This window comes from Artibeus jamaicensis, unplaced genomic scaffold (assembly GCF_021234435.1).
Source record: "Artibeus jamaicensis isolate MK-2021 breed Jamaican fruit bat unplaced genomic scaffold, CSHL_Jam_final contig_851, whole genome shotgun sequence".
Taxonomy (NCBI): domain Eukaryota; kingdom Metazoa; phylum Chordata; class Mammalia; order Chiroptera; family Phyllostomidae; genus Artibeus; species Artibeus jamaicensis.
This window is the reverse complement of record NW_026521986.1, coordinates 11,411,818-11,437,267: the sequence shown is the minus strand read 5'-3', so window position 1 is coordinate 11,437,267 and position 25,450 is coordinate 11,411,818. Positions and strand designations below refer to the sequence as shown.

Here is a 25,450-nt window from a genome sequence, read left to right as displayed (position 1 = left end):
AGCTTTGTACTCAGGGCAGATAAATTTTTTCCTCTTACCACCTCTATCTACTCTAGTTGTCAACAAGGGAACCACTGGAATATCGACACGATGCTAACAACTGTTACTAGATATGAACTAAACCTTAGCAACAATGATCTTTTATTCTTTTATTCCTGAAGCGGAGGCTGGCGTGAAACATTCGACTCCTGCAGCAGGGCAAGGCCTTTCCCTTTGCAGCTGAGGAAGTGAAGTGAAGGCGCCGTTCACTGAGCTAGGCTTTTTGATTCTAAGCCCACCACGCTGTGCTGAACTACTGCCGTCCTCTAGAGAAGCCCGGGCTTTCTTTTCGTAACAGGACAGTTTGCAGCAGATCTGCACGGTCAGACAATCTTGCACAAAAGGGCTGCTTGCACTCGAACCACAGTTCTGAAGCCTGGGGCTAGAACCTGCTTCACCAAACTGCGCCAGGTTCCTACAGCGAAGAGGCAAACCTTTTGCTGCAGGAAGAATGGGGTTTCAGGTACAGCGATTTGGCAGAAGCGATAACAGGATCACAATGAGCTTTTGTAACGGAAAAAGAATAAGGATAGCTACTAAAAAGAGTGACTTACAAATCCATGCAGGCCGGAAGGCAGAACTGACTTGGGAGCTTGAGTTCTCAGCGACAAACCTGTTGCCTCCATCTGTCTTCTAGACATCTCAGTGGGACACCCTCACCAGCAAGTCCTAACAAACCTCCGAAAAACTGACCACTGTTTTCTCCATGTCTCACCCCTGATGCCCTAAACCTGCCCCTCTTATATTTGTTGTTCCAAGTTAAATATATTGACAGCCTCCCCACTTTCCTCATCCTCCAGTTAATTGGTCTAATTAAGTTCAACTATTTATTGATCACAAAATCGTGTGCTCAGGCACCTGGGTGTGCATCTAGAAAACACAAAGAAGATAACTGGTCTGCAGCCCGCTGACCATCCTCTTGGCTCCCCAATCTTCGCCCTGGCTCGGTGTAACAGTGCTCTAACTGGCCTTCTGACTCCTGTGCTTTGCCCACCCCATACTTCCAACGTCCCCTACCATCCCGAGTACCTGACTGCTAACCCCTCTCCACAGTTCCCCTCTGCCCGCAGGACAGAAAACCAAATCCCCAGCACCCTCTCCCAGGCCTTGGACCATCTGGTCCACGCTCAGCCTCACAACCACCCTAATCTGCATGTTCTTTACCTGCCTCCATGCGCCCTGCATTCTGGACACATTCTGTGTGACTATTTCTCAGGCGTGCACTCCAAATTCATACTTTTACTCAGCTTGTCCTTTCTGCCTGGAATACCTTCCCTCCCTTTTCCACTCGTACGTCCTACTCATCCAAGGCCTGATTCCAATGTCATGTGCCTGAATCTACAGACGAATGAGGACCTCAAGTCTCATGGCAGTCTGTTCCTTGCACCACTTATAGCACATCCTGTGGAATGGTTACTTTTACGTGTGTTGACCCCACCGACTAGAGTCTGCCTTTAAGGGGCAGGACTGAGCCCTGTTTATCTTTCTATCTCTGGCTGCTTAACACGTTTGAAAGACAATTCCCACCAACAATGTAGAAAATGAAGTGCTGTCGGTGGTTCAGGATAAAGAGCCACAGTTACATCAGGTGCCTCCAGCCAGGGGGTTGCAACCACGGTGGGTTTACAGCAGATAAAGAACAGTCACTAATAATAAAGTGCCAAGACTTTGTGAAAGATTTGCTAAACACGGCAACACATTCAAAGTTAATACGCTCTTTTAAATGTGAGAAAAGGAGATGATAGAAACCCAGGCACCCCGTACATATATCATCAATCTGACATATGTACTGGCAATGCCATCTCTACATGGTGTGAAACGGGCCAGTGAGACCTGGCATCCTAGGTCCTGGGACAATGTGATGCAGGGAGGCCGAGTCCCCATGGTCCTCAGGTTAACATCACCAGTCTAATCTGGTCACTGATATACACACTCAGAGGAATAAGGGCTAACCGCATGGCTGGCATCCTCACTAGGATGCCGGGATCAAGAGAGGAACATGTGTGGGGCAGTGATGGTGGGGTCAGAGACTGGGGCCTTGGAACACTGGCTCATCCCTCCTTTGGGCCATGTGTTTTTAAATTGTTTTAAATTTTATTTATTTTTAGAGAGAGGGGAAGGGAGGGAGAAAGAGAGAGAGAGAAACATCAATGTGTGGTTGCCTCTCACATAGCCCCCACTGGGGACCTGGCCTGCAACCCAGGCATGTGCCCTGACTAGGAATCAAACTAGCGACCCTTTGGTTCACAGCCCACGCTCAATCCACTGAGCTACACCAGCCAGGGCTGGACTATGTGTTTTGATAAAAGATCAATACATGTATCCGGGTACCATAAAGCATGCATCCCCTTCCACTAAGACGTCTTCCCAAGATCTTACTAGTTCTTCTGGAATAACTGGAAGGGACTCCGGTGGGGGAGGACCAGAAGTGGAGTACAAAGAAGAGAAATTAAGTAAGGGTTAAAGAAGGGCATAGACCCACATGTAACAAGAGACCACACTACTTTCTGCCTTAAGAGTTTGGCTTTCATATGCACTTAATACAGAGAAACTTCAAATACAGTCTCATTCTGTAGCTGCTTTGATTTTCTTACTGCAAAGAGGAGGAGGTGTTACAGAAAGATGGGAGAAAAGGAGACAGCAGTAGTTGGGGCCTGAAGATTTAACTCTCTTCAGGGTAAACAAGTAATGCCAATGATTTATGTTTATGGTGAATGTGAAAATGTTTATACTTCTATGAGGAAATGACAACATGATTCTACAGGGAAAGTCAAAAATGTAACATTTATATTTGTACTGAGAGCCTGCATTTCTTACCCTGCTCTCCAAAATGTATGTTGAGCTAAAATTTCTCATGCTCGTTCTCAACCTCAGCTCTTTTATTTGGCAAGTGCATCAGAAAATTCTACTTGGTTATTGGAGTTATCCCAAAGTGAAAAAATAGCATTTCCAGAAGGCCAGCATTCATTCGCATCCCTGTTCTGCATTTATATAACTCAATAGTGGCTTTGTTTCCTGACCGTGTGCCCACACAGAACACACACACAGCAGCTGGTGGAACGGCACCTGAACATTTCCAGGACTCTCGCTATATGTATGATGGGGGGAAAAATCACAATTATCCTTTCTCCTCCTGCCTTACAGTCCTTTCCAAATACTCTGAATTCGATACTCTCATACAGATATTATTTGAGAACAGACCCAGTTCAGGGAGAGGGAGGGATGCCCACCGGTGCTGGCAGGCCTCTTCCGCTAGAGATAGCCCGCGGCTGATCGCGCCTGGATGCTGGGTTGGTCGCCGTCCTGCCACTTTGAGAGAGAGTGCCCCCACCTGGCTCACGTGGGAAGGGCAAGCTGGCCTCCCACTCACTGTACTTGAAAGGCTGCTGAGGTCAGTGAAGAGTTAGCACAAGGTTACAAGTCTTTCCTTCCCTTTTTAGATAAAACCAGATCTTTGTGCTTCCTCTTAGTCTTGATGAGCCTGGGAAATTCTAGATGTCGGGGCCCAAATAGGTCAAGAGGACTAAAATTAATACATCTTTCACTTGCTGTGAGATCCTTCTATTTCAGTGGAACAATCTTGTTAAAGAATACTCTTGTCACTGTTAGAAAGGAAATTTTTAAGCCATTACTCATTTCAGATTTTCTTCCCTGTAGTTTTATAAATTTAGCTGAGAAATAATTAAATGTTTTTAAAGTAGCTGATGTTTAATGTTCTCTTAAATGCTTTCTTGTTAGTGCCCGCTGCAGCAACAGAACAACGGGGCTTTCTGATCACACAGCGAGCGCAGTGGTGGGAAAAGCCACCCAGAGGACAACACTCCCCCAGTCTGCAGGGTCAGCACCAGCTTTTCGTTTGTGTGCGGGGCAGTTCGTAGCAACGAAAGTGAAGAGTTGAAGGGGATGGGGGCTTAAGGAAAGATGGTCCAAGATCAGCCTCAGTGCCTCGTCTTTACAGAAGCGTCTCACACCAGGATCAAGGAGAGACCTGCTAAAAAAAACCCCAGATTTCTAATAAAATTACCGCTGCCCCCACCACATCCTTCCCATGAATCAATTCACAGGACTACATATACAGTGCTAACAGTGACACACTGTTCTTAAATTGATCTCTTCAGATTGTGACCAATTATAATTTATCAATTTACGGATAAGGACTTCACAGTATCTCTGTGACTGATGCTAAAATCTTTTCCCCGAGTCAGGATGCAGTGTAGGTTAAATTATGCCTCCGTTTCCTGCTTTCTACTCCGAAGTGACAGCCGCTTAGATGTGTCCAAGGAGATAAGACCCTCTGTGACCCCAGTGCAAACAGTGGGTGGCGGCAAAAACAACCCAGAGGGTCTCAAATAGCAGCAATGAGTGACAAATTAGATACTTGAGTCTGTAATTAAGCACAGCATTTTACCACAACTCAGCAATTAAAACACTATTCATCCAGGGAACAGGATCAAGTTCAAGTCTGTCTTTGGTGATGTATATCCACCGGGGATTCTTCTAGAATTATGTACAGAAAAATTCTCTGAAATGATTCAAGGTCATGTAAGTTGGGCGCTATAACCAGAGTAGATCTGGGGAAGATGTGCTCAGACTGGCACTCACCGTCTGTCTGTTCCTGTGTTCCTACTGTGCGCTCCGAGCACCAGACTACAGTAGATCTCAGACTGGAACTCACCCTCTGTCTGTTTCTATGTTCCTACTGTGTGCTTCTGAGCACCAATGCTACCCTGGCTTGTGGACCATATGACTCACGTCAGCTTTTCAGGCTGGATCTCAGAAATCCTGTTCTGATGAGCCTACTGTGACAAGGTCAATTCACAACAGCAAATAACTCTCTTGTACAGTTAGGAAAATAAGGCAATTCATTGAGCTGTGATGAACAGGTCGCCACTTCACAGCTGCTGGCAAGCTATTGGAAGTTCACAGCCTGGCACATGGGATGGGTCTCTGGAAACAGGCAACTGGATATCTAAGAGTGATTGTAAAGAACAGAAAGGAAAAACGGGTTGCAGGCAGGACCAGCTACACAGTGGGTGGGACTCCGTGTACAATGAAGATGAGGGTCCCCTTGCTCAAACACTGTCCCAGATTTCATGGCAGTGACAGCAGATCATTCAACCAGCCCTGCTAAGGATGGGGAGCCCTGCAACTGGTGGCCCTGACTGCAGTGCAAGCGACTGAGCCCCTGGGCACGCCCACACGCATGCGTTCCCTCTGCACAGACGTCTTGAGTGCCGCCCACGTGTGGTGGTGGGTTAAACTCATCCAGCGTGGTGGCAAAGATGGGGCTGTAAAATCTGATGGCCTGGATGCTAATCAGCTCCACCACTAACTTGCCATGACTTGGCACAAATTATTTCATCGCTTAACACCTGGACATTCTTACCTGTAAAAGAGGTAGATAGCAACCCTCATCGGGCCGTTGGGTGGACTGACTGAAAACTTGCACAAGGAACTCTGAACAGAGCCTGAGTGTAGTAATAGCTACTGACAGCAAACCCAAGGAAAACCAGGCTGTCACGGGGCAGTACAAACAGGGGCTCGGGCAGGTGAGACGCCCTATCTAGCTGGGAAAACCAGGGGAGAAACGCCTTATGAAGGAATGCACATCTGACGGGTCTTGTAGGAAACTGGGGATTTTCAGAGCAGTCCGGAATTAGGGCAGGGGAGTGTGAGGCCACCATGAAGGCACAGTAGGTTGGAGCAGCAGACCTGGGTGGGAGATCGGTGGGGCCTGTCACCGGAAGAACGAGTGGGTCTTACTGGGTGAGCAAGGAGGCAAAAACGTCATCTGTGAAGCAGCAGGGAAGGACGGAAGGTTCTGCAGCAAAGCAGTGGTGTGGTCAGAGCTGACCCTGAAGGTCCTGGGTCGGCAGGCATGAAAGGGAATGCCCAGATAGTATCTGTTGTTGTTGTTGTTTTTGCAAAAGTCCACGAAAACTGATGAAATAAGTCTAAAATCTGAGAGCTATACAGAGAGGTAAGAACCATTAGCACACCATAAATACTAACCTCTTTGGTTATTTCTACTCTCCACTAATACTCATGAATATTTCACAAAAAGAAGTCAACAACCAAATCCTTTGATGAGAAACTAAGTAGATGGGGGTTTTTTTGGTGGCATGCTAGAATTTTAAAGACTGAAAAAAACTAAAAAAGTCATTTCCTATCCCATTTTACAAACAAATACAAGGGAAGCAGAAACCAGAATGCAGCTTGCCACACCAGTTTCCGCCTGGAGTGGCTGCCCATGTGCACCTTGCTCGAATGGTCTCCAAGACTCCCGGTCCCCCCCACAACTGCCCTGAGCTAGGTGAAGAGCAAACCACCACTCGGGCTACTTTCCTTTGCCACAGAAGTCTACCAATGCCAGTGCTCTTGGTTTTCAGAATGTCGAGTTCTACAATAAAGTCTCATTTGCAAACCAGCCCATCAGTTACTTAACACAGCGCTGACCATGGTTCAGGGCTGCATTAAGCTTTGACCTCTACGTTCCCGCTTTTATTTTGTGCTCTTTTAGTATGCTATCATCACTGACTATTTCTTAAATAAAATGGGAAACCAAAAGAGTCCAACAAAAAGCAGTAAACTGGGAGCCCACAGGCTGATGAACTAGGTGGGTTGCTGACCCTCTCTGAGTGTGGAGACCTGTGTGGAGAGGGTGAACTCCCACCCCCACTGCAAGCAGGGCCCAGACCAGCGAGCCATCCCCCTCCTCTGCCATCTCTCCTTGTGTCAGTGCTTGTTCCTTACCCTACCTTGAGCCTGCAGATCCTGAAGCAGTGGGTCCTGAACGGGTGGCCTGGGGCCACCTTTATGCGGCCTAAAGCAGTGTCTGCGACAAGGCCCCTTGTGGTGGAGCCAGCAGCCTAGAGCCCTGTGGTTGGAGCGCACACACACACAACCCACAGAAACACACCTGCTCGGTGAGAGACCCACTCCAGTCTGCTGGCCAGCCCTGAGGACACCCGCCCTCCTCATTCTTTCCCAGCAGCTGTTCCTGCAGGTAAAAAGGAAGCTAAACCCACTCAGGCCTTGACAGGCAGGTCCCAAACTGCCACTCTGCCGGCACACTGAGGGATTTTCACAAGTGGAAGCAGACGCTTCAGTGTCCGGGACTCGAACAAGAGGCTTATGGGAAATTTCACATTGATGATGGTGGGGTGGGTCTAGGTAGCTAATTTGTCTTCATTACCACGAATTTCTATCAATACACATTTAAAAGTATGTTGTACAATCAACAGATCTTAAAGAAAAGTGTCAGTGGTTTCCTATGTAAAGCAGAACACACTTTTGCCCCGGAGAGTGATTCGGTTCCCAGTGGCAGACATGCTCATGTGTGTGACATGTGCTCTTCAGGCAGGGCCTGCGGCTCTCGCCCCGCCTCACACGCAGGAGGGCTGCAGCAAGATGTGTGTTGAGCCTGTATCCAATCCCCAGACCTTCCCCGGGCACATGTACATATGTGTGTGTGTGCATGTATGCTGGGGAGGGAGGGGCTTGAGGAAGATCTAGGGCCACTGTGGGCCTTTGTAGACCCTCCTGTAGGATGTGGCTGGGCCTGGCCTCTCTGGGTGGTCCTCGGGCAGAACGGCCCTTGAGCTGGGTGGGAAGGCTCAGCCCAACTGCTGGGTGCGCACAGAGAAGCGCGGTTCCTCACCGACACGCAGATAGCTGGACCACACGCCACGACGCTGCTCTTCTCAGACACACAGAACTGGTGTTTTACAGATCATCCCTCAGGCCCGTTCTAATTTGCAAGGACAGTCTTCGTAGTATTTCCTACAACTTCTCCATCTGCACAGTTCACCATGCGGGTTTCCAGCACCACAGGCCTCCTGAGCTCACCTTCTTTGTGTCACCAAGGTTAACCATGACACTGTCACTGAAGACAACATGACTTGTTTGTGGAAACACTGACCCACCCCTCATGTGGCCAAGAAGATGCTGAAGACTGACCCACCAGTCTAGGTGGCCACCAGCTGTCCCCATTCCCTATAGAGCTCAATTCAAACAAGCTCTTTGACATCTGTGCAGCCGTCTTTGGAAAAGCACTGACAAAATGACAAGGTCACGCCGCAACTCCCACGCCCGCTCTCCAAGCCTCGCTGTGCGTCAGGTCTGCATAAAGGAAGAGCCAGTGGATACAGAGCAGCTACATTACCTTCACCTTCACAAGGACTCTGAGAGGTGGGGCTGGAGCCCCATTTAATTCTTGGGGACACTGAAGGGTAGAGGGGATGAGGAACTTCCCATGGTCACATCAATCTCAAGGGGTGGGACCGGAATGCAAATCCAAGCCCCTGGACTGCCGAGGCCTCTGGGTGTGTCACAGGAAAAGCTGGCGGCCCCGTGGGGAGGAAGCCGCGTGGGAGCGGTTCCCTGGGCTGCTGCACAGCGGCGATCTCGAGGCCTGCGGAGTGGAGCATTTCAAGAGCCTGCACCGGGGGCCACATTGAGGCATGCTGGTCAGGTGTCCCTGGACCACTCCGGAGCTGGGAAAGGAAAGGGAACTGGGAGGCAGCCCAGCTTCAGCCACTGTGCCCATTTCCTGAGTCTTGAATAGGAAACATCTTTACACCATTATCTAAAAATGTGAACTTGCAAATCATCTGAACTCCAACCCCAGTGTATCCCAGCACCTTCAAAGGAGGGGGGGTGGAGCCTGAGAGCCTGGTGGGTTTCAGTCAAACATGGCCTCCGCCTTTCTACTTGATCTTGGCAAACAAACCAACCAGCAAACAAAAAATGCTCCCATAATTCAGTTTCAACACAACTGATACCTTTTATAGGCTTATAGGCTATAAGTCAAACAAGGACTCACATTTCGAGTCAATTTTATACAGCTTTATCCACAATATATTTTTAATACAGAATTATAAACTTAGCCCCAACATTAAAGAGTTCTACTTAAATCTAGCTTTACTTCCATAGCTTTATCTGACTAGAGAATGTTTCACTTTTACCTATGATTTACTTTTTGTAATAAACCGACTTACCCTCGTGTCCACTGACAAAAGAATGGGTAACCAAAATCTGCTACTATGCACATCAGGAAATATCAGTGTCATTCAGTCTTTAAAAATAAGGCCGTGGCTAAATGCACACAACCCCCCCACTCCCGCCACAGCTCGAATTCAGAAGTTAAAGCCCGGACCCCATCAGGCGTGAGGAGGAGACTGGGCTCAGATGAGGTCATGAAGGTGGAGCCTCCCAGGTGGGAGCCTTTCAACAAGAGGACACAGGAAGAAGGCAGCTGCCTGCAATGCAGCAGAAGGGTCCTCATCAAAAACTGCATCTGCTGGCACCTTGACCTTGGACTTCCTGCCTCCAGAAATGCAAGAAATGTATGTCTGTTGTTTAAGCCCCCTCTCCCCTGCCTGTAGTATTTTGCTAGAGTAGCCCGTGAGCTAAGGCAGGAAGGAAACTCTGACACATGCTACAACCTGAATAGACATGGAAAGACATTATGCTAAAATGGACAAGTATTATATGACTCTACTTACGTGAGGTAGTCAAACTCACAGAGAGCAGAACGGTTGCTGCCAGCGGCTGAGGGGCCGTGGAGTAAATGGGAGTTACTGTTTAATGGACTCGGGGTTTCTGGAGGGGAAGACGAAAAAGTTCAGGAGATGGATGCTGGCGGTGACACCACCACAGTGTGAATGTACACAGGCCACAGAACCGCACACTTACAGATCGCCGAAATAGTAAATTTTACGTTATGTGTATTTTACCACAACAGAAAAAAACCTGACTTGTTTTCTCTTAAATTGATTTACTTTTATTCCCACTTCTTCAAGTAAGTTCTTTAGCATGATGGTTTCATACTAAATAAAGTTTTTTAAAAAATTCATTGAGAGCCCCTTAAAATGCCAGAATCTGCAGTTGGTTCTCGGAATACGACCATGAATAAGGCAGACTGCCTTAAGTTGGAAACATAGATGCAGAAGATTATAATAAAAAATAAATCCTGTGAAGAAGGACTTTCTTCACAGGCAATTAAGGTAGAGCGTGTTTCGGAGAAATTGAAGGAGCCTGCTCGGAGGCGGTGAGCCTGGGCTCGGTGTGAAAATGCCAGTTGTTGAGCTGCCGGGGGAAGGCAGGCCCAGCAGAGCGGCGGGTGTGAAGGTGCCTGGGGGAGAAGGACCCCGGCGACAGAGGCATCCACACGCCTAGAGCCAGGGGTGCAGGGGCGAGGAGTGGGCAGGAACGCACAGGGAGGTGGCGACGAAAGGCACAGCCCGAGGAGTACTGCCATTTCTACTGGACAGTCCCACGCACACGCAGCACGGGAGGATGGAGAGACTTTTGGCCAGAAAAATCTTCCTGTGAAATGAGAGTCCCTAATGCAATGACAAGGAGGAGGCTTAAACATCGACAGATGTTGAGCACCTGAAAACTGAATGGTGTGGAGATGGAGACGAGGGTGGAGGGGAAGCTGGTTGTAAATCCTAGCTCTGCTCTGGATACTTAGGTAGATGGCAAGTCCTTCGGCGAGATGGGAGAGATGATGGAGGGAAGCCGAAGTCAGTGGGACTTGTAGGAGACACTGTGTCATTCCCGTACAGGTGGTTCCTTAGGCAGTCAGGGTATGAACAGAGAAAGTAAAAAAGGAGGTCAGGGCAAAATACATACCAGCAAGGGACTGCCCACACACAGACCATGGCTGAGACTACTGAAACAAACCGTTCTGAGATACCGCACAGTGTGTGGCTAAAAGAAAAATGAGAAGGAAAGCGTAGGGGACACAAAATTTGGGGAGTGATGACACAGATTTGAAAGAAATGACCAAAAAAAAAAAAAAAAGACTAAAGTTTTGGAAGACAAGCAAAAGGAATTTGAAGGAGGAGGGTGGCGGTAGATTTACAAATGGGGAGTCAGAGGGATGCAGCCTGAGCCGCCCCAGGGAAGCTCCGAAGTCCCAGGAATTAATAATCTGTAAGTCAAGTCAAACTACCAGGGGCCGGGTGGACTGCATTTGGAAGATAGGGGTCCTGAAACTTCTAACCACAGCTAATACTCTAAGTAAAGGAAGAGTAAGGATGAAACGGGTATTTGCTTTGTCTCAAAGTAGAAAATGACGCAATGAAAATTAGCCAGAACTTGTATGCAATAAACTTAAGAGAACATTTTCTTAAAAATAAAAGTGGGATGAGCACATGACTAATGTGCTCTCTGAGTGGAGAACTCTGCTTATTTCAACAACATCCACCAGGCAAACGCCCCCCACCCGTGTGCCCGCTGAGGGGGCTGCGGGTGGGGCTGCAAATACAGCCACCCCTAACTCTGTGTAAGGAAGAGGAAGCACTCTCCCTCCAGCTACTTAGAGCTAAACGAAGCAGGGGAAGGAGAGCAGTGTGGCACGCAGGCAAAACTCAAAAGCACCGATATTCAATGAGATCCAACACCAAACATTTATATAACGGCTGGTAATACTTCATCTTTAAAAAAAGGTGGTAAACAGTGAACACAAAATACTGTATACAGGTGATGTGTTGTAGAAATGTGCACTTTAAATCTGTATTAATTTTGTTAACCAGTGTCACCCCAATAAATTTAATAAAAAGGAAGAGAAAAAGAGACAGGAACATTCTTTTATATGCTAAGATGCCTGTTGTTTATGTAAAGCCCCTGAAATAGCTAAACCTTCTGAGCATATGAAGACAGCTCAGGGTTTTATTAGTGATCCTGCCTTATATAAAATACAGCAAAGTTCAATGTGCAACAGCCAGCTATTTTTATTTCAATTCTATGCTTATACTCAGATAAATCTGGGGCAAAACAATAATTGCATCATAGTGCCTGTTTTGGTTGAATAATACTAATTCTGTTAGTAAATACTAGCCCCACAAGTACTATAAAATTCCGTAGTCAAGAGGCCACCTGGAGAGCATAAAGCTCATCTATTTAAACCAAACAGAATTAGACTTTATTCTACTTAAATGACAAATAGGTATCCTGTTCTCATTGCATCGATTTCTCCTAATGCATAAAGAGAACCCAATTCAACCAAACAATTCGTCAGAAACCCTGAACACCAACACGTTTTAGTATGTCATAAAAATCCCGACCTTAGTATTAAAAGAAAAAAAAAACCTGTTTCACAACTATTGTTTTAAAAAATTGTTCCTAATGACCTTTAACGCCAGGATCTTGCATCCAATTCAAGCAAACCTCTGGTTCTACAAGCAGTAAACTAAGGACTTCATCTACAAGGAGCCATGCAGGACCCTGCCACGTGAATGAAGTAGGCAGGTTTAGTCGTGGCGCATGCGCAGGTGGACTGGCGACGGCTGCTAATCCGTGTGGCAAGTCAGACACAACTTGCCTGGCCTGGGAGAGAGAAGGTAGCGTAGCGGGACTATGTAAAGGCAGTATGCTGGTCCCAGTGTTAGGCCCACGCTGTCGGTGTAAGGCAAGACCCAGTTTACGGCAGACCTGGTCACTCGTTCTCTTTGTGATTCACCCGAAAGGTCCGCACCACACTGTCGGAGGCGGCCAGGCACAAACGTACATGCTGCCCAGGGCAGGGCTGCTGTGGGGGATCAAGTGGATGTGTGTGGAGCGGGGGTCCTCACTTCTGTGTCTCAGTGAGGTGTTTGGTTCTCAGGAATACTACACAAGGAATGCTTAAAATTTCATCTATGTTTCGTATATTTTATGGAAGAAATTACATTTCTTCGGGTAACCTTTATGAATCTGTGGATTTGCAAAGGATTCAGGAATTATTCCTGGTGATGTCATAAGTCCATTCTACACCTGAATATTCCTGAAATAGTAGTAAGAGTTTCTCAGCTACAACCTTCTCTATATGACCGGAGCTAAAGTTCAGAAAATGAAACGGTATTCCCTGGCTAGGCTGCGCATCTGGTTGCAGCGCCACCCCCCCACACACACCAGAAAAGGCTGTGGGCGCGTCCTGGTCGGGGACCGTGTGGGAGGCGAGCCACTGCCGTTGCTCCCCCATACAGACATCCCTCTCTCCACCCCCTTTCCTTTCTCTCTTAAAAAAAAGGAAATAAAAAACATATCCTCAAGATTATAAAAAATAAAAATTCTATTACTGAAAATACAGAATGATGGGATAGGAAATCAAACCCCTAAATATTCACAAAATAAGAATATCTGTCTAAATTCTCATATACTTCAAAATGAAGGTGAGCCAAAAACCTGAATATCTTGAAAACACAGGGCTGGGATTCTCCAAGTCCCATCACACCATCTGGAATCCGAGTCCAGTGTTCTAGAGAACACCCACAACCAAGGCCAGAGAGGGGACTGAGGTCAAACTTCCGCCCCTGTATCTACAAACGGCTTAGAGAGTCGCAGGCTTCCACGGTGCGCACCCCTGAGATTCCTTTTCCTCTGGGTGGGGTTAAGAGGAAGGGCAGACACAAGTACATGCAGAAATAAGCTCTGGAACTCAAAGAGCTCCATCTGGGAAAAAGTGGAACTGATGCATTGTCTAGCACTAAAAGTTGCCTGTATCACAGGATGATAATTAGCTCCGTATTTTCACTTTTGGAGGTCAGTATGGTCAGCAACAATCTGGTTGCTGTTGCAGAAATTAAACTCAATGTGGGACTGAAATATATTCTGCTATTGTGTTATATGGAAGATTGTGTAAGGGAAGTAACACAAAACTAATTTCACTTTGTAAAAGCCCGGTGATTGCTCTGGAGAGAAAACAGCATTGAAAGGAAAAGCGGCTTCTTCTCTTAACAATGGTTTCCTGGGTCCATCTTTCGAAACTCGGGCCAAACCACGAATTCCAGTTAGCACACACCTCAGAGAGGGCCATCTTGGGAAAGTGTAGAACAAAGAATTTATTCAGAGATCTCTTGGATGTTTTTCCTCTTTGAAAATAATGAAAACGAGGAGTCCAGATGGAAACATAGCTACTTTGGGAGAAGAATCATTTGAGATAAACAGCTAGGCTCTGTAAATAAGTCTCCAGGATTAAATGAAGGATTTTGGAAAGACAACTCATGTTTTTAGTTGGTCTGTTTTTTACTAAGTTATTTATACATGGTTTTCTGGTATTTCTGAAATAACTAAGTGACAATGTTTTTATGGAATAGCTTAAAATTTAGACTAAGATAAAAGACAACTTAGTGTGATTTTTAAAACCACCAGCTTTCTGCTCGTAATTTGAACCAGTGACTGTTTGAGCATCACTAGGACCTACCTTCCCTGCCACCCATTCCTGTGGGACCTACTTCCTGCTGCTCAGATGAGCCAGGGTCAAATTTTGGCTCCACAGGGACCTTCCTTCTACCCCACCCAGCTCCTGGGAACAAGGCTTCTCACAGCCGAAGCTTCTGATCCCTCCCTAGTGCAGGAGCCGCAGGCACTTCAGGAGATGAGCTCAAGACAAGCAGAGGTGATGGGGAAAGGAGCGCGGATGGACAGAGGGACGTTGGCTGCTCCTAGCAGGTGACTAGCAGGTCACTAAGGAAAACTGCTCTCTTTGGTACAGAGGTAAGCAGGGACAACAAATTTATAGTGCAATTTAAAACATTAGAGCCAGTTTTTATTTACATTTTAAAAGTACTTAATCAAGTTTAATTTTTGGCCTATTCTATTTCAAAGTGCTTTGTTTTACACGAATTGCAGACAAACGTGCTAGGGCTTCCTTGGGAATCTTCAGTGCTCGGTTCTCCCCTCTGAGACCCTCAACCTCTTTCTTGGGCTTTACTTCACTCAGGACTGAGTGCTTTACATGCCCCGTTTTTCCCTTCTTTCACAGCACTGGCAACTATGTTTATGCTATACTGGTTCTTTTCATTTCTCACAATTTTTTTATTAACAAAGTGACACACACTCAACCCAAAACCTGTATTCTGTTGCTATCCCATCACTTATCCCCCCAAAATGAAGGCTGTCAAAGATGATAACATGGTCAATGTCACCTCAAAGCATGTACTGAGTTCTAATCCACATGGCCGCCGAGTGTGTAAGATGATTTCGGTCGATCCCATGTGGAAGGGAAGGAGCGGAGCACAAATGCCCTAACGCAGAGCTGAATGCTACCTGAGAAGAGATCCTCCATTATCCTTATGGCTCTGGGATGCTACTGTGCTTTGAACGCTGCTTGTGCAGGCATCTCAGCCTTAATTCTCAGTCTCTAGTGAAACGGGAGGACCTACAAGCCGGTGCTGAGCGCCTGCCGCTGTTGAAACCAGGGGCAGAGACCTGGCGCGGACCTCGGAAGGCGCACTCACCGCCTCTCCAGAGGGCGCCCGTCGCTGGAGATGCTGCGAGGAATGTTGGCGGCTCTCTCCGGAGGCGGCATCTTCCCGTCTCCTTTCCCCGCGTTCAGCCTCGAGGTCATGGGGCTCTGCACCTGCGACGGGACTGGGGGAGCGTGGGGCCCCTTGCTGGCATTCCTCTGCCATTTGTTGTTATTTCGGAAGGGAAACTTGAATTCGTAGGAAACCCCTTCGTTCATTTTGTACTCCATCACCGGCATGCGGTAGGTTTCGGAGCAACTCCTGTAGGGGAAGGGCAGAGAGAAGGAAAATTAATATTGTTTTTCCTTGTTGGTGCAACCACGCTGCTTCTCATTAACAGTTAAAATGGATCAAACACTTCATCCTCTGTTTCAAACCATGTTTTAATCACTGGGCCCTATAATTAGTTTCCTTTCAAAAACCAGAACCCCGGGAAGTCTTACACTTCCTTTGTTCAACCCCAACCGTTAAGTCTGAGACATGGAGTCCTTGAAAAACAGAGACCCAGGGTCCCCGTGGTGGGGCAGGGGGGAGTCAGGATGGAGACCTGAGGAGGGGAGGCGACCAGGCAGCCCGACAGGCAGGGAGCAGACCCCCCGGGACAGGGCCTGGAGGACCCCGCACGCAGAGTTGCACGCCCTTCCCCGGGGACCGGGTGTGTAGGGGTGTCCGCTTCTGAATCTGCGGGGACACTGACAGTCAAAAATAAAGTGGGGAGAAATTCTGAAATCCAAAATGAGAGCCAAATTTACCTCAGAGGGAAAGAAAAAGTCAATGAGAGAAATTCTGCAGTTATCAAATTCCCAGGGAACGAAGCATGATCTGAAATCCTTCCCCGAGCCCGCACCACCGCCCCAAGTTCTACATCTCCCGCAGAACGGCTGGCGGAAGTGTCCTCTGTCACGTTAGCCCCTTCGGTGTCACCACCCCAACCCCCAAACCTTAGGAAACGTGAAGGCCACTTTCGGTTCCCTTCACCCAAAACCACCAAGATCAAGAAACCATTAACTTGACTGACAAATTACAAAAAACAACAACAACAAAAACCCAACCCTATTCTCACTAAAGCAGTACCTCAAACTGTGTTTTGAATTTTATCACTAAATGAAAAAAAAATGACTTTCTTTCGTAAAGGAATTTCCCGGACTGAGAGGAGGTGGGAAGCGCTGGAAAGGGAAGGTGCGGGCGGCTGGGAAACAGCCGCTGAGGCCCCGCGGGGGCGACAGCGGGAGAGTCCGAGCCGCGGCCGGACAGACACGGAGGCGGAGCCGCGGGGACGCGCCATGTGTGTAATTTAAAAAGGTCTAGCACCACGCTGAAAAAGGAAAACAGGTGACGTTAATTTAGTAATTTCGGTTAACCCTCCATGTCCAAACACTTACTATTAGAACTGGTTAAAAGAACCCATTAGCCAACGATCTTTGTCTTCTGCACGTCCATCACTTTAATACACAACCAGAAATCTCCTGCACGTGCTCTAACGAGGGGCAGTGTGACAAACCCTAAGTGAGGAGGGAAGATCCGGGCGCAGGGACCGAAGACAATGCGCCAGGAGCCACAGCCCAGCCACCTGCCGACCCGCCTGCCGCCCAGCACGGGCTGGACCACGTGCTGGCCCCGACCACCACTCACTGATTCCTGTGACATGTAAGAATCACACACAGAATCTATAAGTGAGCAGCACACGGAAGAACAGAGATGAAAGCGGAGATGTGTGCGTCCCTAAAGTGACTTTTAATGTGTCCTCCCAAGTAAAGCTTGAACAACAGTAACTTGAACACTCCGAGCTCACCACGGACCAGGCACCAATCTAGCCTCACTACAGCTCTCTGAAGTGTGTAAATCATTGCCCCCATTTGTCGGGAGAGGAAATGGAGGCCTGGAAAGATTAATTTGCCCAGCACCACAAAGCCAGGAAGTGGAAGAGGCAGGATCTGAACTCACAGAATCAATCCACTTTTGGTTAGTCTTAGTTCAGTCACTAATGAAAGCACGCTTCTACTCCCAGTCTCCAAATTCCTTCACCTCAGAGTGTCTTACCACGTTTCACTCAGGCCAGAGCCTGTGACAACACAGAAAACCCTGTGACAACACAGAAAACCCAGCGACCTGTAAAAACCCAGTGCTAAATGTGATACATGGTGACACACTGAAACCCTGAGTTAACTGAAATACCACTTCATCTCCTTTTTCTCAGTGTTTTAAAAATTTATGTTTCCTTTAATTTCTTATTACCTAGTACATTCACCTTTTTCCTTAAGACACTATGGAATACAGACAGAAAAACACTTGAACAGCATATTGAATAAAAACATTGTAATGGACTCTTGACGACGGCTAGGTCCCTGATAACCAAGTGACTTTGGCTCAGGAAAAACACTCACCCTCATCTGAAAAATGAGAGCTTTGAACCAGATGATCTCTAACAGCTGCCCTTCTAGCTTTTGCATTTTGAGATACTTATTTTTTTTTAAGTGAAGAAAACCCTTTGTGACCCAGCCTTGTTTACAAGGTTATTTGGTCCCTTTATGTAACTTGCCTCCTACTCTCCCTCCTGAATGGCCAGAGACTGCTTTCTCTTTACCGACTGTGGGCCACTGGCCCACCCAGCGTGGAGTCACCCTCCCCCGCCACGCAACGCCGTCGCAGCAGCGTCACGGCAGTTTAACCTGCTCTCTGGGTGCTTTTGCTCTTGCCAAGAGAAGGCCTGTTGAAGACTCTGAGGTTGCTGACACCGACAGATCAGCCCTGGTCCTGGCCTCCAGGGTCTGTGATGGAAGTTGGGTGAGGGGGCTCCCAGGGCAGTCTGCTGTCTCTCTCCAGGGGCAAGCTTTCTAGTGAAGTCTGCAGGTCAATACCCAACCTGTTCCCGCAGCAACTGGTGGGCTGGCTCCTTGGGCGGCTACAGAACCTTTGGCGACCTTGTTCTCAGCATTGTTTTCCTGGGGATAAGGTTGCCATGAAGATTTCCTTAAAAGCCCCCTACACAGGAGGGGCTCAGAAATTTTGCTAGACTTTCCCTGTCCCTTCATCTCCTTAAAAAACTTCACTTCAAAAAATATTCATACAGGGGTCTTTTTAAAAAAAAAATTCCTGAGAACAGGGAAAAGAGCCCTATTTTATATTTGTTATTGAAGCTTCGCTTTGTTGTTGTTAAACTGGATTTTCTCATTAAAAAGCCACTGCCTTTCCAAAACTAATGACTCTCCCATGTAAACACACACGGGTGTCCGTAATCACGTCTGATCACCAGATCACCTTTCAGATGCCTGGTGATCCTGTGCCGGGGGGGGGGGCAGGGTGTGTGTGTGTGTGGGGGCGTGTGCCTCCAGGAGCCTGCTCTGCCCCGCCCAGCAGTAACAACCGAAGAGCAGGGTGACTAGTCAAAGAGAATAATTAATTAGTTGTTAGGAAAACAAAAGTGGGAGTGTGAAGTGTGGAGGAGACAGGGGAAAAAGAAGAGAATTATCTTATTTTCCTGAAAATTGTAGCAAGGTGCTAATGCTTCAACTGTTCCTTTGAAGTCGGTCTGAAGGAAGGATGGGGAGAGCAGGACTTGCAGTCCTCAAAGGCATCTGTGGCATCACCTCACACCTGCTCAGGTGGTCAGCAGGGGCACTTCTGACGGAACTGCAGTGAGAGGGGCCGAGTGCGTCTCCGAGGCCCGAGGCACTGCGCACTGCCCTGATCCTTCTCCCAGCCTGCCCTCCTGCACCCTAACACCCTCGGTCCTGTCACTGTCAGCTCCACGGGTAGAGAGGGTAGCAGCTAGCGAGCTAGAAGCAGTGTTGGGAACAGATGACAAATACAGCTCATTCATTCTGGGCTGGGTGGGAGGGAGCAGCCTGTGTCCCAACTCTTGGTTGGTAGCTTGGAACTGGCTGCAATGGGAGTATTTACATGGTAGTAATCCGCAGATGTTCCAAATCAAGGTTCCTCTAGCCAACAGAAAGCCAGCTCACCAAGTCCTTGCTTATGCTGGTATAGGAGGAAAGGATTTGTACCCCAAGCATACAAAGTAGCAGCTAAGAGCTTGACTGAGTATATTAACAGCATTACCTCACAGGGCTGTTACAAGGACTAAAGGCACTAACCCATGTAGAAGTGCTTTTTCCAGGACCTGGCTCATTAGACACTCAGCAAATGTTAGTTGTTTTTACCAACACACCATGGGAGACATACCTAGTCTAATATCTTATGGTATAGATAAAGCCCTCCCATCACAGACCTCTCTACCCAAGGCCAGGCCCCTGGGCCCATCTTCCCAGGAACGACCACCCACAGTTGCCCACTCCCTCCTGTTTCCTTACACATGTTCACACACCTATTTCCTCCTCGGCCTCCCACCACCCAACACTGGGGACTAGAAACAAGGGGAAAGACCTCTGAACAAATGAGATGGTGGCATGGGATCTCCAGGGTTCATTTTGGGTACATCAGTCCTTGGACTAGCAGCTATAACTCTACTGTGCGCAATTAAGGTTGAGAAGTTGTGGAGCCGGTTTCTTCTCCAGCCTGTAACTGCCTGTCTAGAGGCCACAGAGGAGGCAATCTGTAGTTCAAGGGACAGACGACAGACAAGTGCAGAGCAGCGGGAGGTGTGTAAGAACCAAACCCCCTCCTTTTTAAAAAGATTTTATTTATTTATCTTTAGAGGGTAAGGGAAGGAGAGAGGGAGAGAAATATCAATGTATGGTTGCACCCTGCTGGGAACTGGCCTGCAACCCAGGCATGTGCCCTGACTGGGAATCAAACCTCGATTCTTTGGTTTGCAGATCAGCGTTCAATCCACTGACCTATACCAGCCAGGGATCGAACCCTCTTTCTGATGCACCTCAGTAACCATTCTTGAATCCCACATTCAGCAAAATGCTGACCCTCAATGAGAATGTGCTTCAAGGAATCAGAAGAGACCTGATTAACTCAAAGGCAGGGAATGTGTGTAAAGCAATTTTAGAATATTTCCTTCCACCCTGCAAAAAAGCTCAGATAAAGAGCTTATGGTATATATTCTGGTTTCCAGAGAAATCCAATCATCCAAAACAGAGCGCTTTTTCAAGCTGCTAGACGAAGGGGTTTCACCACACTCTGACGGAGGCACACGAGTCTCCGGGCCACTGAGGAGGTCGGCAGTGTTAGGGAACGCCCCCACGGTCTGGCATGTAATGTCTGGTTTAAAGAACTGAAGTACATTTAGATTGTCATTGCTGCTTATTTTTTTAAATGGCACCAATGACCCACTGTGACTTCCAGACATTCCACCACCTGATGTCCATGAATCTCTGAAAGCTCAGGTGCAGACTGGTCATGTTCTGGGGAAAAAACAGGATAAGGAGTATTGTCTTTGCTTTAGAAGGCCTAGCGAGTCACTAACAAACATTAAGATAAACTCTTAGAAAATATGGGTTCAAAGCAAGTTAACAGTTTGTGGGGGTAGGGTTGGTGGGGGGTGGGGTGGGGGGACTAGCAAAAATAGCATTTGTGTGCCCAAAGGAAAAAAGAAACAGTTGTTCCATCAAGAAACCTCCCCAGAGGCAGAGAAATTAAATTTTCAACAGCACTGCTGGCTTGGCAGCAGATGGGAGGGGCAGGGAGCTGGTGGGCTTCCCTTTGGGAAAAGGCCGGAACCAACGGCCAAGGGACCAAGAGCAGGATCAGCTCGTTTGAGGCCAGTTCCTGTCACATGGATGCAGTCAGGGAAAAGCCTGGTCAGTCACGTTCAGCCCCCCCAGCTGAGACAGCCAGGGTCAGAGCGGCACCTGGAATGTCGGACAGCAATGGGGCACAAATGGGAGGTTCGGAAGAATGAGTGTGTCACACAACACAAAAGGAAAGAGTCTGACAGTGTGTGGTGCTGGGCATCTTTTATGCTAAGTGTGCAATGCTTCTCAGCTACTGGTGCAAGGTGTTTAAGGTGGCTATTACCAGACTCTTCTATCTGCAACAGCAACTTTATAAACTGAGAGCTAAAAATCCTGGGAATGGTCCAAGTTAGTCATTCTTTCCAGCTGCTGCTGCCACATGCCAAAAGGAAGCTGTGTCCTGAGTCAGACTTTCCACGGAGAGAACGTCCAGCATCGCACCCTACTGCCCTAGCCAGCAGGAGCACTTCATGGCACAGGGGCCTGGCCCTGGGCTCCCAGGCTGCCAGCTCAGACCTACCTCCGTGGGGTGCAGTCATCATGGGGGGGGATGATGACAACCTTCACCGTGACGGACGTTCTCAGGAGATCGATCATCTGCTCGTGGCTCAGAGTGGCCACTGCCACCTTGCAGATCTCCACGAGCCTGCTGCCCTGCCGCAGCCCTGCCTGCCAGGCGTAGCCGTAGGGCTCCACGTCCGCCACGATGCCCTCATAGTTGACATGGAAGCCAAGCTGTCCTAGCCCGTTCCTGCGCAGAGTCATCTCCACCGACTCGCAACCTTTTGACACAAACTAGATGAGGAAACAGAAGACAGCATGGTTTAATGAAAGAGGGCGTTCAGTGGTAGACACGGCACTAGCAAAACAGTGTAAGCAGGGTCATTTCTGAATACACTACTGCCAGCTGGACAGCCGTCCGGTTACTTCCCTTCACTGGTCTCCATTCACTAGGCCAAAGGCAACACACTTGTTGCATCCAAAGAACCAATAGCTTCACTGAAGTTACAAGGAAACCTCAAACAGAGACCTACAAGGAGCTGGCAGACAAGAGAAACCTTATTTTGCTAGTTATTTTGTCCTTAAACATTCAAATCAGCAGATGCCCAATCAAACGATTCTTTGCGACAACTAAAGCAGACTGGCTGGGCCACTTCATCAGTCACCAGGGCAGTGGGATCAGGTCATATGCACATGGGCTTCCAACACACACACACAGACACTAAGTGTGGCTTCCCAGCTTATTCTAAGGTAAGTTTGGTGTTGTTTCACATCATCAAGGGGAGTTCCCTGAGGACCCAATAGAGAATACAAGCTCTGGTCTGTGCTGAAAGCTTTGTAAAAGGGAAACTACATGTGGGTGAGTGGGAGGAGAAGACTCACCTGCAGCCTTTTGACAATTTCCTTGATATCCTCATTGTTAATGAAACTCTCCACTGAAACACATTCCCCTCGCTCGTAGAAGATTTTGAGGTTGGTGTCAGCTGAGGTCCACCCTATCACATCTCTGCAGGAGCAGTTGAAAACCACACTCTTCGTTTCCTGTTCGATGAGGACGATGAACTCATTGGAGATTCCTAGAAGGCAGTCTAGCTCCATGGCCGTGTTGTAGTCTTTGGCTCGGACGGCCCACACAATGGCCCCCATGCTGCTGAGCTCGGCTCCTGGATATGGCTTAGACTTTTCCTTCTTCTTGGAGGCCAGAGAGATGAAAGGGAACTTGCCAGATGGGTCAATAGGGGTGTTGGTGACATTCTTTTCTGCCAAATCTTTCAGGTATTCCTGGCGCGTCCGTGTCGCCATAGCCCGGAACTTTTCCGATTTATGAGCAGCATTTTCTGCATTTATCACTTTGGCCAGAAGGAAGTCCCTGAACACATTTGACTTAGGGAAAGTGACCCCTTTGGGGATGGGCGGTCCAAAGGAAGGCACATCTCTGGACCTGGTGACAGCCACACTAAGAGGGAAAAAAAGCAAAGATCAATGAGAAAGGGGTGGGTCAACAATTCTCAGTCTCCAAGCTTGAGAATGAAACACGCTTCCCCCAAGACTAAGCTGTCCCTCAAAAGGAAAAGAACCGTCATTGTCCCACAAGAAATAATGCACATTTCCACTTAACATGTGCACATTTGTTATTCATTCAACCTCATTTAGAGTTTATAAAACAATTTTTTTCTAGGCCAAAAAACTTAAAGTTAAGATGTTATTTTCATTAGCCATAGTAATCCAACTGTAACTCCATGAAAAAAAATTTACTGACACAGTCTTCATAAAAGACAGAAGACAGCATTTTAAATACCTACTGATTATTTCCGAGGGGTGTTACTATAATCACATGACCTTCCAGAACAAACATAGATTCTAAAAGAACATTAACATGGTCTCCATTTTAGATATGATGTCCAACAGTGAACAGCTTATCGTGAAACTATCAAAAGATGCATGACATAAGAGACATGGATTAAAATTCTTTCTAACTAAATAAACATTTCTTGTTGGCCTATGTGTCAGGCATTATGCAACAAACCAAAAGCACAATTTAAAAATGAAAACTGACATTTGAGTAAGATATTAAAGTGACTTTGATCTTTTTAGTAACAGCAACAGTGCTTTAAAACCTTATTTTTAAATAGAGCTATTTTTTGGCCCACATTCACTTTTGGTGTTTGACAATTCGTTGGTGAGAATATTTCCCTTTTCCCATTCCTTTACACAAGACTGACTTAAGAAAACATGTTCCAGTCACTTCTGTATATTGCTAAAACTGTGCCTAAGAAAAGGATCATATAAACATCTGTAATAATCCATTATTTTTAACATCAGAAGGGAAAAACGTCCTAGAATAACAATAACGACAACAGAAGTTCAATGACAACAAAGAGGCCATGTGCCCTATGTCGCGTCCCCTGAGCGCATGCAGGACCGCAGCACAGTCTGAGAGGGACGGCAGGGACGATCGGAGCAGGTCAGACACCCCCCTCTTCAAACCACTTAATTATTGAAGAGCGAGTCAATTATATAATTGTACTAAATATAAGAAAAGCGATGCAAAACCTGTTTCTTATGAACCCCCAGAATGGAAAGCACATATACAGCATCTTTCAAAGTAAACTGAAGAGCTCTACTTCATTATTTTATCTGTCTGTCTGTCTATCTATCTACTTGGCTTTATTTTTCAAAAAAAGATTACTTCTTGTGAAAACAGAATAAATTAAAAACAGCAACCTCAGGATATAAAGTATATATTTTGTCAAAATGCCATGGAATGGCCTATTTGTTCCAGAAATTTATTTTTTATTTTTTGAAAAAGACTACCTAGTTCATTTCATGACAGAGAAAGGCAGCAAGCAACACTCCATTTTTTTAACTGGAGAAAGAACTCACAGAGACCACCATATGCATTATAGCCTAATTATACCAGTATTAGAGAGGCAATTTTTCCTGTCTATTATGAACTCTCTGGCTTAAATACTGACAGCTGTATAATTTAAATTTGAGCACATTTTTTTAAGTCAAGCAAAGATGCTAAAATTCAGATTTGCTGGTTTTTCTAAGAGGAATCCTGGGAGAATCCAGAAATATTTGACATCTTTCATTTTTAAATCGGCGATTTCTTTTCTTGCTAATTTCACTTCAAATCACTTTTTTTCCCTCAAGAAGCAGCTGTGATTTTATTTTAAATAAAGAGAGGAAAATATTTAGCAGGGGGTACGAATGTAAACACCACCCATCTACTTTCCCCCTTAAACTTGCTGGCTTTCGACAGGTTTATTTATTAACTGATAGAACTTGAGACAAACATATATTGAAAACCCCGCAATAATTAGAAGCCTCTAGAATGAACTATGAGGAGAAGAGCTGAATCCTTAACCTATAATTATCAGTGATTCACCATGGTAGGGAGGTAAATACAGACACTAAAATCAGCTTTACATCATTAGAAATAGAATCCTTGTTGAATAAGATGAGGACGATGATACCCTAGAATGTTCTTTTCAAGTAAGGGGTTTTGTTTTGGGTAAATCTAACTTTCAAGGTTATCTACAAGGTTAAAAGCTCATTGAGTTATATGCCATGAATTCTGAATGCTTGATAATAAGGCTGCCTAAAACTAAGTAGAAAGAATATTTTTGTCTATATAAGAAGCCTTTCTAGAATTTCAGTTTGCTATATATAGGTACTTAAAATGTATTAATTTTAAATGGTTCTTGCTATTTTAGAAAGCAGACTCCAAAAGGCGTCTGCTTGGCATTCTCATGTTTGCCACGTATGTGACACTGTATCTACTTAGGAACATGTACAAAGCATGTGTGTACAAAGCTGGGGGGGTTGTGGATCAAGGGAGTCAAGGGAGGGAGGTGGGGATGGCTGGTGTGGGTGAGAGTGGTGGGGGAAACTGGAGACAACTGTACTTGAACAATAGTTAAAAAAAGGGGGGGGGAATAACACATTCTTTAAAACTATAGCCATGCTTTCTTTACTTGGAACTGTTGAGGACTAGGAATTCCTACTCTAGAGGGTTACCTAGAGGAC

The 25,450-nt window shown here is 46.7% G+C and overlaps 1 protein-coding gene across 13 annotated transcripts in view; it reads right to left on the bottom strand.

The window, feature by feature from the left end:
* Window positions 1–25,450, bottom strand: part of SIPA1L1 (signal induced proliferation associated 1 like 1) — a 330,234-nt gene that overhangs the window by 47,606 nt on the left and 257,178 nt on the right. For all 13 annotated transcript variants that reach the window (XM_037127445.2, XM_037127433.2, XM_037127485.2 and 10 more), the window contains 3 exons: window positions 22,301–22,874; window positions 21,438–21,712; window positions 15,267–15,536 (listed from right to left, as the gene is read on the bottom strand). In XM_037127445.2, coding sequence (XP_036983340.2) covers window positions 15,267–15,536; window positions 21,438–21,712; window positions 22,301–22,874 — 1,119 coding nt within the window. The remainder of the gene's footprint in view (window positions 1–15,266; window positions 15,537–21,437; window positions 21,713–22,300; window positions 22,875–25,450) is intronic.